The sequence below is a fragment of the Bos mutus genome, chromosome 21 (genome assembly GCF_027580195.1).
Source record: "Bos mutus isolate GX-2022 chromosome 21, NWIPB_WYAK_1.1, whole genome shotgun sequence".
Classification (NCBI taxonomy): domain Eukaryota; kingdom Metazoa; phylum Chordata; class Mammalia; order Artiodactyla; family Bovidae; genus Bos; species Bos mutus.
In genome coordinates this window covers 40,791,403-40,809,256 of record NC_091637.1, presented here as the reverse complement: position 1 = coordinate 40,809,256, position 17,854 = coordinate 40,791,403, and the positions used below count along the sequence as shown (strand labels likewise).

Genomic DNA, 17,854 nt, shown 5'->3' with positions numbered 1-17,854 from the left:
ACCTACTTACTTTTGATAAATCATTAAGAAATGTGTATATATCTATACATGTTTGTGTTGGCTCATTTTGTGCTTAAGAAATATGGCTGAATAAGACTATAAAATACCTATAGAGAGAAGTACTCAACATATACCTTATTTTATAGATAGCATACCATTGTTGCAATAATGAAGACTTTTATAATGTTTATCTGTACATGGAATTTTATCTTTATAGGAAGAGGAAGAGTACGAAACTAAGGGGGGCCGCCGGAGAACATGGGACGATGATTACGTGCTCAAGCGGCAGTTTTCAGCTTTGGTTCCTGCTTTTGATCCTAGACCTGGTCGAACTAATGTCCAGCAGACAACTGATCTAGAAATTCCACCCCCAGGTATAAGATATTTTATCTTTTGTGATTTAATTTTAATAGATTCCAGATTAAGTAGTTAAGTACTATATAGTTTAAAAAGTTAAGATACTACTTGTATATGCAGATTATAAATAACAGGTTTCAGGAAAAACTATATATCAGCCACAAATCCTTAAAAAATACAGCTTTTTTTTTTAAAAAGGAACAAAATACAGTATTTTATTTTTTCAATTTTTATTGGAATAAAATTGCTTTTCACTGCTGTGTTAGTTTCTGCTGTACAGCAAAGTGAATCAGCTACACATATACATATGTCCTCTTTTTTGGATTTCCTTCCCATTTGGAGCACCACATAGCATTGATTATATTTTATTTTTTATTGAAGTATAGTTGCTTTACAATGTTATTTTTTGTTGTATAGGAAAGTGATTCAGTTATACATATATGTACTCTTTTTCATATTTTTTGCATTATGGCTAATTACAGGATGTTGAATATAGTTCCCTGTGCTATACAGTAGGATTTTATTTATTTTATATATAGTAGTTTATATGTGTTAATCCCAGTCTCCTAATTTATCCCTCCCCCACTGCCTTTCCCATTTGATAATTATAAATTTGTTTTCTGTATCTATGAATCTGTTTGTTTCATAAATAAGTTCATTTGTATCATATTTTAGGTTACACATTTAAGTGATATCATATGGTATTTGTCTTTCTCTGACTTATTTCACTTATTTGTCTTTCTCTAACATAGTATGTTCATATCTAGGTTCATCCATGTTGCTGCAAATGGTGTTATTTAATTCTTTTTATTGATAATAAATTACCAGTATTTATTAATAAATAAATATTTTATAAATATATCAATAATTGATGAATATTGATTTATTAATAATTTTATGTATTTCTAGTTCATTGTGTGTGTGTGTGTATATATATACACATCACCTCTTCTTTATCCATTCATCTGTTGTTAGACATTTAGGTTGCCTCTATGTCTTGACTTATAAATTAGAGTATTTTGAAAATACACTGTTTTACAGTTGTATAAATTTTAAAGTAAGGCCTCATTTAAAGGTAGATAGTTTGTATTCTGTTTTCTACTGGATTAAAATTGTTAAACGTGGAGACGGAAACGGCAACCCACTCCAGTAATCTTGCCTGGGAAATCCCATGGACAGAGGAACCTGGTGGGCAAAGAGTCAGACACTGAGGGAGGGGCAGGCGCTCGCTAGAGGCCCCAGAGCTTTTGATGGCAGAGCCAGCACTGTGGCTGAGGACTCCTGGCTCCCAGGCCTCTCTCACCAGATAGGAGCGTGGAAAACTAGTCTAAAATACGCCTGAGGGCTTTCCTGGCGGCTCAGTGGTAAAGAATCACCCCCCTGCCAAAGCAGGGGACGTGAGTTCCACCCCTGGTCTGGGAAGGCCACACGTGGCAGAGCAGCTGAGCCCATGCATCACAGCCACTAGGCCGGGGCTCTCGAGCCCGGGAGCCACAGAACTGAGGTCTGTGGGCACCAGAGCCCATGCTCCGCAACAAGAGGAGCCACAACTAGAGAAAAGCCCACGCAGCATGAAGACCGTGCACAACCATAAATAAAATCATTAAAAAACAAACAAAAAAAAATAAAATTGTTAAACGTTACTCCCATTCAGCTTTTCTTTGAAAAGCTATGTAGTGGTTTTACTTATGGCCTCTGGAGTCAGTCAGCCTGAGTGGTAGCTCCATGTCTTACAACTCTATTTTGGATGTGGTAGGCACACTAACGGAGAAGGCAATGGCACCCCACTCCAGTACTCTTGCCTGGAAAATCCCATGGATGGAGGAGCCCAGTGGGCTGAAGTCCATGGGGTCGCTAGGAGTCGGACACGACTGAGCGTCTTCACTTTGACTTTTCACTTTCATGCATTGGAGAAGGAAATGGCAACCCACTCCAGTGTTCTTGCCTGGAGAATCCCAGGGACAGGGGATCCTGGTGGGCTGCCGTCTCTGGGGTCGCACAGAGTCGGACACGACTGAAGTGACTTAGCAGCAGCACCAGGCACACTAATGGCCCCATGCACTCCACTGCCCTCCTGCCTCCACCCCGAAAGCTGTATAGGTCCTAACCTCTAGAATTTGTGAATATGTCACTTAAACATGAGAAAAGACTTTGGAGATGTGATTAAGAATCTTGAGATGGGGAAATTATCCTGATTTTCGGATGAGCCCAATGTAATCACAAGTGTCCTCATAAGAGAGCAACAGGAGGGTCAAAGTCAGAAAGCAGCAATTATACTGTTGAGGGGCCATTAGCCAAGGAAAATGGGAAGCTTCTGGATGCTAGAAAAAGCAAGGAAATGGATTCTTCCCTGGAGCCTCCAAAAGAAACAAAGCCTTGCCGGCCCATTTTAGATTTCTTACCTCTAGAATTATAATACATTTGTGTTGTTTTAAACCACTCAGTTTGTGGTCATTTGTTACAGCAGCAATAGGAAACTAATATACTCGGCAAATCCTTACCCTGTGCAAGCCTGACTTTCCTCATCTGTTATCTGGGGAAAACAGTAGTCCTTGTTTGACCATATAATTAAAAGGATTAAATGAGGTAAAATATAGAAAGTGCCTAGCGTGGTACGTGATGTGTGTCTCAATAAATGTCAGCTACTGCAATCAATATATTATCCTTCAAGAAAACTTAGATGTTAGTGTGGACTGTACTTTTTACTTGATAGAAAGATACTTAAGTTAAATGTGAAAGTAAGTACACTTGATAGTATAACGTGTGGTAAATGACGTAGTATGATGGTGAGAAAGAGTATGAATAAAGATGTCTCAAATAGGAAAATCTACTCAGAGTACAAATAGGTACAAATTTTCGATAGAGCTCTTTAGCAATGTATTGCATATTTTTACTGCTACAAATTGGTGTTATAGAAGTATTCACTTTATACACAGGTGATTAAAGAAGTATTTTTAAAAACTTGGAAATGACCTTCATTATGTTTTGAGAATGGAATTGTTTCAGTTAAAGTACAATGGAATGTCATGCAGTGAATAAAATAATACCTTATAACACTGTATCTTGATATGAGGAAAAGATTCTTGAGATTTAAAAAGAGAGTACATCACTAAATAATTGTGAACCTAATTGTCTTTCTGTGTATGTACTTCATAATACACTCATTCAGTATACCTAAAAAGTTGACAGGTCTTTAACTGAGTATGTGATTTTCTCTGGATGTAAGATTATTAATAATTTTAGAGTTTTCTCATTTATAAAAATAAAATTTTCTGAAATACTAACAGTTGTATGTATATCATAATAAAAATAAGAGATCATATCATATGCATAAATTCTACTCTAGAACCCTTTAAGTAGCATAGGTATATTCTTCAAATTAAAAAAAAAAAAAATTGAAACCAAGAGAATCTTAAGTAGCTGATCTCTTTACCTTGTCCATGTCAGAAGGGCTGAGATTTCATGTGACCTGTCTCCTGATGGCACAGTCCTCTTTCTGGACTGCTTGTTTTAATGTTCTTCACATCTTCTGTATTTTTAGGAACACCTCATTCAGAGCTTTTGGAAGAAGTTGAATGTACTCCATCACCTCGATTAGCCCTCACTTTAAAAGTAACAGGTCTTGGAACAACTCGTGAAGTTGAATTACCACTCACTAATTTCAGATCAACCATCTTTTACTATGTACAGAAATTGCTTCAGTTGTCATGTAATGGCAATGTGAAATCAGATAAACTTAGGCGTATTTGGGAGCCAACATACACGTAAGAAATTTTGATTTAATATTTTAAGTAGATATTTTCATAGTATATAAGCCAAGTATTATATTTTCTATATTTTGTATTATAAGAACAGAAAAGATTAAGTTCTCTCAGTTTATAGGAATAGATAAGAACATTTCTGACTCCTGATCTATAAAGGTTAATGTTTACAACTGGAAGGAACTTTAGACTAATTCCTTATTTCATGATTGTTGAACTCTTTGACCAGGATTGTGTATGAAATAGTAAATATTTTCTACGTTTGAGAGTCTCTGAGTTAAGCATACCTCTCTTTGTTCTTCATTTATCTGTTCAACAAATTACTGTCAATGACCTTGGCCAAAATTTATATAACATTGTAGTACTTTGTTTTCTAATCTGTAAAATGAGAGCAGTTGTGAGGAATCTGCAAATTAATATATATAAAGTAGATTCAGTGCTATCTGGGATGTAGAGGGTGCTCAGTAAGTATTACCTATTATAATATTTATTATGTAATAATATGAATTTATATAGTTTAATATTATAACTATTATAGTCATCCTGCATGACTTTATTTTTGTTAGTTTCTATATCTGATGTTCTGTTAACATCATTGATAATCTTATATAATGTTTAATAAAGTAATCTATGTCTTTTTGAGACAGAACAGAAGGTCATCATGGCATACTCTTCCTTCAGTTTTAATTGGAATAATTAAAGTTGACAATTTGATCTCAACTGCCTTACATGAACATAAGGGCTCTTGGCCCTTCTTACTCTTATCCATCTAGATACAAACACATCTCATTTTTATAACAATATGTGAAAGCTATAATACAAGATATAGCATATTCATTTCTTTAAAAGTTCCAGGTTTGATATATGTTTTCTTCTTAATAATGCTAAATTTATAAGCCACAACTTTTTCAGGAATATGATTTCTGCTACTTTTCCCGGTTTAACAGATTAATACTTTTTCTAAATATGCTTGATCTTAGTCAAAAGGTGGAGAAGTGATACATTTTTTCTTAATAAATTCTCTGAGTTCAGTGTTTAAGCATATAGTGACCTCATCATATGTTTTTAAAGAATTGAAGCCTTATTGGAAATAACACAAACCATTTGATTTATGAATTAACTTGAATAATATCTTCATGTTTAGAATTATGTACAGAGAAATGAAGGATTCTGACAAAGAAAAGGAAAATGGAAAAATGGTAAGTATTTTTAGGAAATGAATCTTTATTCTTGGCTACTTAGTAAAAGAAAAAGAAAAGCAAAGAAAAACTAACACTGTGTTTCAGTTGAACAATTGAGGGAGAAATCAGCAACATGGGATTCTTCAGATTAGCTTAAATGCATGATCTTGAAGCCACCTTACGAAATGCATGTGAAATACCATAGACTTTATAATCAGGAAAGGCCAACATTTGGTTTTTCCTATTGTAGGGTTGTTGGTCTATAGAGCATGTGGAACAGTACCTTGGCACTGATGAATTACCAAAGAATGACTTGATAACCTACCTGCAGAAGAATGCAGACGCCGCTTTCCTGCGCCACTGGAAATTAACTGGCACTAATAAAAGTATTAGGAAAAACAGAAATTGTTCTCAGCTCATAGCTGCATATAAGGTATATATTGGCATCAAGACACTGTTTTGATTGGGAATGGCTTTGCTTTGTTTGCAGCTTTTTAAGTATTCTTACAGAAGAGCAGTTCGTTGGGACATACTAAAAAATGAGGTTGAATTAACATTGTTAATATGCCAATGCTAAAATTTCAAATTTGGTTTGTGGCATTGGATCTAAATACATAGTTTTAACTGTGGCTTTCAGTAGTTATATTTTGAGAATTTTATTGGTTTAGAACACATTAAGCCTTGACTTGGGTGATACTGTTTTTATTTTAAAAGAACACATTTTTTTTTTTTTTTTTTTTTAAGAATTCGAGCTTTTTCACATTAATACTAATAGGATGATATATTGTTTTTCTTGAAAATGATTAATGGCTGGTTTTCCTGTTTCTATAGGATTTTTGTGAGCATGGAACAAAGTCTGGGTTAAACCAGGGGGCCATTTCTACTCTTCAAAGTAGTGATATTCTGAATTTGACAAAAGAACAACCTCAGGCCAAAGCAGGCAATGGGCAGAATTCATGTGGCGTGGAAGACGTCCTTCAGCTCCTGCGTATTCTGTATATAGTTGCAAGTGACCCTTACTCAAGAATATCCCAGGAAGGTCTGTAAGAATCCTTGTTTCATTTCTGTGGCATTTAAACAAATAAGTCAGTTTATATTTTTATTGATTCTATTACTTTTACAGAAGGTGATGAGCAGCCTCAGTTTACTTTTCCACCAGATGAATTCACTAGCAAAAAAATCACAACAAAAATTTTGCAGCAAATTGAGGTAATAAGACCAGATAGTTGAACTCTTGAATCTGTTGGACTTTCAAAGTATTACCTCTCCTTCTTTTTCTTCCTCTCACCATTTGTCCTGTTAAGAATCGACTCCCTTTTGTCTTTGTTAATAATAAGACTTTGTTGTTTGTTAAATTGCAGGAACCATTGGCATTGGCAAGTGGAGCTCTGCCAGACTGGTGTGAACAGTTAACCAGCAAGTGTCCTTTTCTAATACCGTTCGAAACTAGACAGCTTTATTTCACATGTACAGCATTTGGTGCATCAAGGTAGGAAGTGTGTCTTCTTATTTTTTAATGTTTTATATAAGCTTAAAATGTACTTATACTTTATCTCAAGACTGATGCGGAGAATATATTGGTTTCTTGTAAAGAGTTGTCAATATTTGGAAATTCCCTGATGGTCCCATGGTTTGGACTCCACGCTTTCACTGCCAAGGGTGAAGGTTCAGTTCCTGGTGGGGGAACTATGATCTTTCAAGCTGTGTGGCATGGCCAAAAAAAAAAAAAAAAAAAAGTTGGCAACTTTTAAACATTTTTGGTTTCTGGTTGTACATAAGCATTCTTAGAACAGTGTGGATTTAAGTGCTGTGCTTTCCATCAGCTAGCATTTATTGTACAGTATTTAAGTGGTTTACATAAATTTTTAGTTGCTGAAATTCCCAAGAATATAAAATTTAATGCTTGAAAATATCTTTGACATAACATTAAAATATATATTTTGGCCATTATTTTTCTCTTGCTACCATGTAACATACTGTAAATTTTACTTTTTGTTTTTCTGTCTCCTTCATTAGATGAGAGTTTCATGAGGGCAGGGTTTCCGCAGTTTGGTTCACTGCTCTCATTGTGCTGTATGTTGTACTGTATGTAATGGATGTACATTGTACTGCTCTCATTGTAGTTGCTCCATAAATATTTACTAAATGATTGAATACCCAGAGTAATTTCAAAGTAGATGTAAAAAAGTTATAATTTAAATGGATCTGCCTGTTTCCCTGATAAGTTACATTTGTTGTACCATTTTATATCCTTTACCAAGCATTTGTGCACATAACACTAGGCAGTAAAGAACACTGAATGCTAACCATTAGACCACCAGGGAACTCCTGATTTTTATAAGTGAGGAAATTGATTCTCAAAGTATATAGCTGATTGGTCTCAGGGTACCCAAAAAGTTACAGCACATATGGTAGATCTTTCATCTTGTTATTCTTAGTTCAGGAGTCTTTCTTCATCCTAGATGGGTTAGCTCTGCGTTGTTACAAAGAAAATGTTTCAAACTCACAATACTGTTTCAGTGGTGGATTTAGTTATTTAATAAAGATAGCTTAACCATTTTTTACATTCTCTGATTTAGGAAATGTTTATGTTATTAGGTATTATGAGTTTGTCAGTATTTTTATGTGTTGTGTGGGATTGGACCACAGACCTTAATTTTGATCTGTTAATTGCTAAAATAAAAAGGGAAAATACAGACTCAGTATTTTCTCAATTTATTTAAGGAAATTAAAAAAAAGATTAGTGTATTTGATCACTTGATAAAATACTATTTTTAAAATATTCTTAAATCTTTTGAATTTTGTTGCTTGTGTAGTAGTACAATCAACTGTTGCTGTAGGCCACAGCTACAGAGATGTTTTTCTATTTCAGAGCAATTGTGTGGCTACAAAACCGACGTGAGGCCACTGTGGAAAGAACAAGGACCACAAGTAGTGTGAGGCGAGATGATCCTGGAGAGTTCCGTGTTGGTCGTCTGAAGCACGAAAGAGTAAAAGTTCCACGTGGTGAATCACTGATGGAGTGGGCCGAGAATGTCATGCAAATACACGCAGATCGGAAATCAGTGCTTGAGGTACTGCTATATAAATTTCTTTTCGTGTGCAGGAATGACAACCAGAGAGTCAATCTCTGTTCTTCCACTGCATAAAAACTACATTAGGGGAAAAAAACTGCATTAGATACAAGTGTAGAGGGATTCCTCTGCCTTCAGGGTAAAGGCCTTCTCCTCTGGCAGGGCATCTCTCATGAGAGGATGTCAGCTCACCTCCTCAGGATCAGGATCTCATGGCTTAATGAGCAGCAAAGAGTATCTTCACTCATGAAGTGGGAGAGCGCTTGGTCCGTTTGCAGGACACCGCTCATTTCTTAGCAAAGCCTGAACCAAGTAACTGTATTCCACAAAGGCTTCTGATACTCCAAATTTTACCTTTATATTAATTAATGCTGTGCCACAAGATACCTGCTTTTTTTGGAGCATGTGTGTTTTGTAGTATTTAACTTGAATTGTGCTTGGTGTTGTATCATGGGTTTTTGTTTCTGTATTGAGAAATTTTATAGCAATTGGCTGTAGGAAATTCATTATATTTACTGCAGAGATGTTATTGTGGGCATTGTTGATTATATTCCTTATATATGAGAGACAAAGAAATACCTCTCCTGTCACAGGTGTCAGCCACCTGATTTGTTTATTTTTTGGATCACAGACTGTGGTAAATATGATACATCTCTAGAAAATGTATAAGTCTTATGGTTTTCACTTTAAAATTTCTGTGCCTGGGAATTCCCTGGTAGTCCAGTGGTTAGGACTCCACACTTGCACTGCAGAGGACACCGGTTCAGTCGCCACGCGGATCAGTCAAAAAGAAGAAAGAAATTTCTGTGCCTTCATCTGTTCTTTTACCCATATGTTCCTCTAATGTAGATAATTCTTAATTATTATTTTACCATGTATGTATATTTTTATACGCTGCCTCAAATTTCTAGAATACATGGAATATGTATAAAAATCCTTAAAGTGATGGCTGGAAGTCAGAAATAAGTGAAAGAGTTTAGGTTTTAGTGTCACATAGACAGACACACACAGACACAGATCTGTATACCATCATTTCCTCAAGCAAATGATATAACCTCTTTATCTAAAATTTGATTTGCTTTGATGTGAAAAGGAGATGATAGTTTATTTTGTAGGTTTGTTGTGAGAAGTAAATTGATGTATGAACAATGCTAACTACAGTGTTTGAATATGGAATAGTGTACAACAAATCAAATTTCTCTTTAGAAAAACTAAAATAAAAACTGTTGTGTGGCTTATATTATACCACTGCTATTTTAAAAAAACATATTACAGTAGGACTGGATTTTGGCAAGAATGGGATCATTACAGAAATGATTTTTTTAAAGCTTACTTTCCCTCATAATTTATTTGTTCATGTTTAGGTTGAATTTTTAGGAGAAGAAGGAACTGGTTTGGGGCCCACCTTAGAGTTCTATGCTCTGGTAGCAGCAGAATTCCAGAGAACTGACTTGGGAGCTTGGCTTTGTGATGACAACTTTCCAGATGATGAATCTCGTCATGTAAGATTAATTTCCTATTTCATGATTTGATTGCGATTCAGCTTTTAGAAAGTTAGAAAGTTAAAAATTGGATATGCTTTCAGAACGTGAGTCAGGTTTTCTGACTCTGCTTTTATTATTGAATAATCTTGATATTATTAAAAGATAAAATTTAGTCAACAAAACATATTTAATAAAGTGTGTTTATAGATACTATCTAGCACAGTTAAGATGTTTAATGTTTATGGGTCTTTTGATTTTATTTGCATTTCTTCTTCTAAAAAAATCAGGTCGATCTTGGAGGTGGATTGAAACCTCCCGGATACTACGTGCAGAGATCATGTGGACTGTTTACGGCTCCATTTCCACAAGACAGTGACGAGCTTGAAAGGATCACAAAACTCTTTCATTTCCTTGGAATTTTCTTGGCCAAATGCATTCAAGACAATAGACTTGTGGACTTACCTATTTCCAAACCTTTCTTTAAACTTATGTGTATGGGGGACATTAAAAGTAATATGAGCAAACTGATTTATGAGTCACGAGGTGACAGAGACCTACACTGCACTGAAAGTCAGTCTGAAGCCTCTACAGAAGAAGGGCATGACTCACTCTCAGTAGGAAGCTTTGAGGAGGATTCAAAATCAGAATTCATTCTAGATCCCCCCAAACCAAAACCGCCAGCTTGGTTTAATGGAATTTTAACTTGGGAAGACTTTGAACTAGTAAACCCACACAGAGCCAGATTTTTAAAAGAAATTAAAGACCTTGCCATCAAGAGGCGCCAGATTTTAAGCAACAAAGGTCTTTCTGAAGACGAGAAGAACACAAAATTACAAGAACTAGTGCTGAAGAATCCATCAGGTTCTGGGCCTCCACTTAGCATAGAGGATTTAGGGTAAGCTTTTTATATATATATATTAATTCACTTATATATATACTTTCATATATATATATATATATTCATATTTATATATATATATGTATACACACACACACATACATACATACACACACGCATACTTCAGCCTAATGGATGAGTAAGGTCTAAAGCTTTTGTTCCTTTGTCTTCAGTAATTTGCAATAAGCCTGGTCCCCAGTGGTTGCATTAACTAACTCGGATACTGCAGATTTTTCATAAAATTCTATTAATTTGTATCCATGTAATTATTATATCCTTGTTATATTTAACTGTGATTTTGGATTGATTGCAAGGCTTTGCTTTCCTTTTTTTCCTTCCTTCTTTTGAGAATATTGAGAAGTTATGTTTAATATATTCAAGGTTTGATTTGAGGTGAGAATAACAATAGAGCATTAATGACTTGTGTAAAGCAACAGTTTCTGTTTTTTAAAAAAAAATCTTATAAACATGTTGCTGCCATAATTCATTGCAGAAATCTTTAGTTCATTAATTTTGTGCCATAAGGAGGAAGTGAAACATGGAAACATGAAAGGTGATGTTTCATGCGACTTCTGCAAAACCAGGTTTGGTAACAGTTGTCCAGATCGTTTTCTTGCACAGGGGTTTGCATTTTAAAAGGCCCCATATTTAACATCTAATCTGGTAGAGTGATTTTGTTATTATTGCGTGTATGGAAGGGTTCGTGGTTTTGGCAGCAGTGTTTTAAAATTAAACACCAGTGTTAGTTGAATGTTAATCTAATTCTTTTTTTTCTGCCCTCCCAGTTTAAATTTCCAGTTTTGCCCTTCCTCAAGAATATATGGTTTTACAGCTGTGGATCTCAAGCCAAGTGGTGAAGATGAGGTACAAATTTTGCTTTTAAAAATGTTTGTAAATTCAGAAAAATCCTCTTAAAATATTCCTAGATATTAACAATTACCTTGACAAATTTTCCTTTGCAGATGATAACAATGGATAATGCAGAAGAATATGTGGATTTGATGTTTGACTTTTGCATGCATACGGGTATTCAGAAACAGATGGAAGCCTTCAGAGGTAATTTTAAGGCTCTTTAGCTTAATCCCTCTCCTTTTACTTTGAGACACCGAAATTAAGGTACTGCTATGCTCAAAAATTAGACTATGCTAGTAATCTCTAGATTTGTCATCTAGTTTTTTGTCTTCCCAACAGTTAGGTCAGGTCCTACAGGGTACCCGGAACAGATTGAACCATTTTCAAGCTGTAGCATACCCTAAGCTGCTCTTCCTCAGTAATGAGGGACCTACTTTGGCTTTTGTTTTTTCATTTGTAAGTGGATATAAGGTTGCATACAGGATCAGGATGAATTAAACCATATTAGAACCTAAAGTCTTAAGGTAAAGAGTGAAGCAAAATATATTGAACTGTTTATCACTTACTAGTTTTTAAAATGAGAACTTTGCTTTGGCTGGCTTGTATGACATAAAGAACTGGTTGGGAAATTATTGGAATTTGGCTACAGACCATAGTGTCTGAATATTCTCTCTACATATACATCTGTGATACTAAGCAAAGATTTCTGTATTTAAAACCCTAGCACAGTTTTTATTTCAAGCTACTTTTATTTTTATTGGCTTTTTCAAATATTTATATTTGTCTTCTGTCCATTTAGTTGAGTATTTTGATTTGAAATTTGTGGTTTTGAAATTGTAACTTGGAAACACAAACTCAGTTGTGTTTTGTTTTTGTTTTTTTGCTGTGTGTAAAATGTAGATGGGTTTAATAAAGTTTTTCCAATGGAGAAATTAAGTTCCTTCAGCCATGAAGAGGTCCAAATGATTCTTTGTGGAAATCAGTCACCATCCTGGGCAGCAGAGGATATTATTAATTATACTGAACCTAAGTTGGGTTATACACGTGACAGGTATGTGTTGGTTATTTTCTAAGATAGACAAATTGTTTATGTTTATCTTAGAATGGCAGGTTCTCTAAATGACTCAGTGAATTATAATGCATAAAATGAGAAAGCAATTAAGTCTCACCATTATCAAGATACATATTCATGGATAAGCCTGAGTTTATATAGAAAGTCACCTGAATCTTAGCTGATGTTGATTCCTTTTAGTTCAGTTCAGTTCAGTTGCTCAGTAGTGTCCGACTCTTTGCAACCCCATGAATCACAGCACGCCAGGCCTCCTTGTCAATCACCAGCTCCCAGAGTTCACTCAGACTCATGTCCATTGAGTCAGTGATGCCATCCAGCCATCTCATCCTCTCTCGTCCCCTTCTCCTCCTGCCCCCAATCCCTCCCAGCATCAGAGTCTTTTCCAATGAGTCCACTCTTCACATGAGGTGGCCAAAGTACTGGAGTTTCAGCTTTAGCATCATTCCTTCCAAAGAAATCCCAGGGCTGATCTCCTTCAGAATGGACTGGTTGGATCTCCTTGCAGTCCAAGAGACTCTCAAGAGTCTTCTCCAACACCACAGTTCAAAAGCATCAATTCTTTGGCGCTCAGCTTTCTTCACAGTCCAACTTTACTCACTATATTTTAACTGTTCATCATCTTAACAGTTGGGTCATTTATAAACCCTTAGGCTTTATTGCTTTTATATTAACCTTTATTTTTAAATATTTTAAAACTTACAGAAAAGTTGAAGAATAGTTAAGAATTCTTGTGTATTCTTTACCCAGAATCACCAGTACTTAACATTTTGCTGTACTTTTACATTATTTCTCTCTATACACACGCACATACATTTTTTCTGAACCATTTGAGGATATGGAGCATATACCATCTACCTTTACTCTTCAATGTATTAATGTACATTGTGAGATTCTCTCACATACCTATACTTGTTAGGAAATTCTTGATTCCATATTATTAGCTAATCCATGGTGTACATTCTAGCTCTGTTGATTATTCCAGTGATGTCTAATAGCACTCAATTCACTTCTGTTCGCCGCATATCAGGAAATTGTATTTAGTTGTGATTTATAAGTTTTCAAAGTAATGTAAATAAGAAAGTATTATTTTAAACTTAAGTAACATTGTATACATAGCTTTTTTAAAATAAACTTTTTATTGAAGTATAACAGAGAAGTATACAAATTGTATGTAGAACCTGAAGAATTTTCACGGAATGGACACACCTGCATAATCAGTACCCAGAATGAGAAAAATCTCCAAAAATCTGTCCCCATTTACTATTCCTAGTCATTAAATCACTATTTCCATTGAGCTTTTCTGATTTGCTGGCTTTGTTGCATATTTGATTCCTATATTCCTTTGTAAGACAGACAGTCTTTGAAGGATATTTTTTAAGTATTTTGCATCAGCTCATTTCATACTTACCCAAAAGTCTCTAGACGTGGTTTTTTTGACATGTGGATATTCGTTTTGGGGGGTTATTGCTGGCTTATAAAGTAGTGGTAGTATCTTTCATTTAAATCAGCTATCAGATCACTGTAACTGTTTTCTTCTTGTAGCCCTGGCTTCCTTAGGTTCGTGCGGGTTTTATGTGGTATGTCTTCAGACGAGAGGAAAGCATTTCTGCAGTTTACCACTGGTTGTTCAACTCTGCCTCCAGGGGGACTGGCTAACTTGCATCCCAGGCTCACAGTTGTACGCAAGGTACAAACTCTAGCTATTGGGCAATGTAAACCAAATTTAGTTACCTAAGGGTTGAAAGAAATGCATATTTAAAGTCATGGTCTTCTATTGTTTTCAATTCTGTTTCTGTGCAGGTTGATGCTACTGATGCAAGCTACCCATCAGTGAACACATGTGTGCATTATCTCAAGTTGCCAGAATACTCTTCGGAGGAGATCATGAGAGAGCGTCTGCTAGCTGCTACAATGGAGAAAGGCTTTCATCTCAATTGAGCTTTGAAGTGCAATGGGAGACATCAGAGACTTAAAATTCTAGTGAAGCCTCTTGTGTTTGTTTGCAGAGAAGTATATGATCCTCCATGCTAATGACACTTGCCTTTTTTTCCACCATTAAGGCTTTAAGAACACGTGGAGTAAGTTTGTTAGCTGCTAATGACAAAACAAATCCTTTAACTATCCAGCCAGCAAGTACATAGCACAGAACACTGTGTTGCTACAAGGGCTCATGTGACTGGAATGAGGTGGTTCTACTTGACTGTTCCAAAGAGCAGCTTCTCAGATCTTCAGTGTTCACTGGTAAATTTCTAACAGTGTATTTGTGTAAAGTTTGTCATTTCATACTTCATACACTACAGTTGCCATCACTGATCCCTGTTTTGCTGGCTTTTAAGCTACTTGGTCAGAAATCCTGCTTCCTTAAAACATAGAGAGTTAATGAGCATCTCAAGCTTTTTCTTTTCCTCTTTAATGATGCCTGCACTATCAGAGTATATCTAGTGTTCTCTCTTTTGTTTGGCATATAATCATGCACAACGTTTTTATTTCTTTGAGGTGGGAGTATATTTTTATTTCCTAAATGCCATACTATAAAGATCAAATTCTTAAGTGTGTTTGTGCAGTTCAAAAATAAAAGATATATTAAGGAGGGGAGGAAAAAACACTGGTTTAGATGCAAGGCACACTTAAAGCAAGTTTTACTTTTGGTTGTATTTTCTTTGTATATTATAAACATTTATTTAACTTGTTGCAGTTTGAAGTAAAAAAAAAATTTCCAAAATGTATGCTTAACAATAATCATTAAAATGTTTGCAGCGTACAAAACTGTGTCATGTGACTGTTTCACTGCAGCCATCAGCCTAAGAGCTTAAATACTTGTCATTTTGAATCACTGACATTTCATTTTTTGAAATTACTATAGGAAGAAATGTTTTTTTCTATGTAAATCCACTTTACTGAGACTGGAAAGCTAGCAGAAATATATATCCACTTGCTTGTGATCCAGCTCTTACGTTCTGTCTTAAAGTATTCTTCACCTAAAAATAGCCATGTTTTTGTGTTAACTTTTTAAACACCAAATCTGCTACTTACAATTGTATCTTCAGTGATGTGTAAGTCTAAGATCCAAGAATAATTTTTGAATGTTGTATTGGTGTGAAAAGAAACCACTGAGATAATGCTGTTTCCTCCTTTTTAAAAGGGGGGCTCTATTTCCATTTTCCAAATTGTTTTGATTTATCCTATCTATGCATTTAGTTAAAAGTACAGTCACTAGGCCTGATTTTTTAGCCAGATGGCTTTTACAGGAGTAAAAAGCATTTTGGGGAATCACCCACTATTTACCTGTTTAAAAGGTACATTGCCTTTCTACATTAGAGATTTCTCCCACTGAAGTCAATCATTTGAGTAGTGTTTCTATTCTCTGCATGAGAATATTGTGACTGTGTAATCAGAGGCAGCATTTAAATAATTCACCTTATTGTTAGCCTCACAGTTCTCTCTGAGAATAAAAGTTAATAAAGCATAACAGCAATATTTAAACATATGACCTAGGCTTTAATCCAAAAGCAGTAGTGGTGATGTCTCAAAAAAGTCATGGATGCGTGACTAGACCTTTACACTAGCAGTAGAATTAAAATCCAGTTTATGTGTGTAGTATTGCCATTATTTAAGTCTCTAAAACATCTGTCAGCCAACTTTTATCAAGACTAAGTCTAGTAAGTACATGCGTGCTCAGTGGCTCAGTCATATCTTAACTCTTTGCAACCCCATGGACTGTAGCCCCCCGCCCCCCCAACCTCCTCCCGCACTCCTGCTCCCCTGTCCATGGGATTCTCCAGGCAAGAATACTGGAGATGGCTGCCATTTCCTGCTTTAGGGGATCTTCCCAACCCAGGAATTGAGCCCGTGTCTCCTGTGGCTTCTGCATTGGCAGGTAGATTCTTTACCACTAGCCACCTAGGAAGCCTCTAGTCTAGCACAGGGGTCAGCAAACTCTGGCCTGCCATTTGCCTTTGTGTGGGCCATAAACTAAATATGGTTTTGAATTTTTTTAAGTAGTTGAAAAAAATCAAAAGACTAAAAATATAATGTGAAAACTTTATGAAATTCAGATTTCAGTGTCCCTAAATAAATGGTTTTACTAGAACATAGCCATGCTGATTTATTTATGTATTATCTATGGATCTTTTTGCATTACAATGGCAGAACTGACTGGTTACAGCAGAGACCGTGTGGCCCACAAAGCCTTAAATACTTATTTGATCTGGCCCTTTGCAGAAAAGGTTTGCGAATCCTGGTCTAGCACATTGCTACAGCAGGTAAAATTGATGAGTCTTGTTATACAGAGAGTAACTCTGAAATGCCAGGAATCTTTCTGTAGAATGAAAAGTCCAAGGACAAGGTAAAGCTGCCCAATCTGAGACATAAATTTCATGAGTGTGGAAATCATTTAGCTGGCAGTCACAGTTGAACAAGAAACCTGAAATTAGATGACACAGGCTGTCACAGACGGAGAGTCACATTATAGTTCACTTTGTATGAGTCAAGTATTATGAGACATTTACTTGGGTCTCCACATGGAGTATTTTTTCCAGTGGTATCTACCTAGTATTTTTTTGTTGTTCTCTCAAGGTACTAAAATCTGTGCCAACATGTTATTTAAATGCTATTTTGGTATGACCCAAAAATTAATTTTATGCACTCCCTCGTTACTTCTGGTGTACCAGTTTCAGCAGTTACCTGAATGTGCTACTGATTAAGTGCCTATCAACTAGGACAGTGTTTTCCAACTAATGTCTCAGAAAGACCTCCAAAGCACTTTGATCTAGACTGGGCTTTCCCCAAACCTTGGTTTCTCGATGCATACCATTACTGTTCTGGCAGGTCAGAAGCCTTTCCTCTGCCTTCCTGAACTGAGTCCAGAACAAGATCTGCTTTTGGAATTCATTATTGACTGGTTGCCTTGGTCTTCATAGATGCAAACTTTTGAAGTATATAAGTGAACTTTTAGAAACAAAGAATTTTAACAAAATTCCTCCTACACATACATGAGAGAGTGAGAAATTAATAGTGAATGAGTTAGTACCTAGAATGTCCATTTATGTCCTCTTTTGGAGGGCAGAGTGTTGTAGGTAAGGTAACTTTTGGGATTCCATAGGACGGCACGATATCTTCATGTATCAAGACAATATATTTCTACTTCCTCCATTGTACCTGCCCTCCTATCCCTAA

At 35.7% G+C, this 17,854-nt stretch overlaps 1 protein-coding gene across 6 annotated transcripts in view; it reads left to right on the top strand.

Annotated features, from left to right (window-relative positions):
* The window catches only part of HECTD1 (HECT domain E3 ubiquitin protein ligase 1), a 78,471-nt gene extending 62,040 nt beyond the window's left edge, over window positions 1–16,431 (top strand). For 5 of the 6 annotated variants that reach the window (XM_070358669.1, XM_070358668.1, XM_070358667.1 and 2 more), the window contains 15 exons: window positions 218–374; window positions 3,899–4,121; window positions 5,263–5,317; window positions 5,550–5,732; window positions 6,131–6,338; window positions 6,423–6,508; window positions 6,661–6,788; window positions 8,172–8,373; window positions 9,738–9,875; window positions 10,145–10,752; window positions 11,541–11,619; window positions 11,718–11,811; window positions 12,508–12,658; window positions 14,222–14,366; window positions 14,480–16,431. In XM_070358669.1, the coding sequence (XP_070214770.1) occupies window positions 218–374; window positions 3,899–4,121; window positions 5,263–5,317; window positions 5,550–5,732; window positions 6,131–6,338; window positions 6,423–6,508; window positions 6,661–6,788; window positions 8,172–8,373; window positions 9,738–9,875; window positions 10,145–10,752; window positions 11,541–11,619; window positions 11,718–11,811; window positions 12,508–12,658; window positions 14,222–14,366; window positions 14,480–14,617 (2,595 nt within the window). In that variant the 3' untranslated portion in view covers window positions 14,618–16,431. The remainder of the gene's footprint in view (window positions 1–217; window positions 375–3,898; window positions 4,122–5,262; window positions 5,318–5,549; window positions 5,733–6,130; window positions 6,339–6,422; window positions 6,509–6,660; window positions 6,789–8,171; window positions 8,374–9,737; window positions 9,876–10,144; window positions 10,753–11,540; window positions 11,620–11,717; window positions 11,812–12,507; window positions 12,659–14,221; window positions 14,367–14,479) is intronic. The other variant, XM_070358671.1, reaches the window with a different exon arrangement.
* The last annotated feature ends 1,423 nt before the right edge of the window (window positions 16,432–17,854 follow it).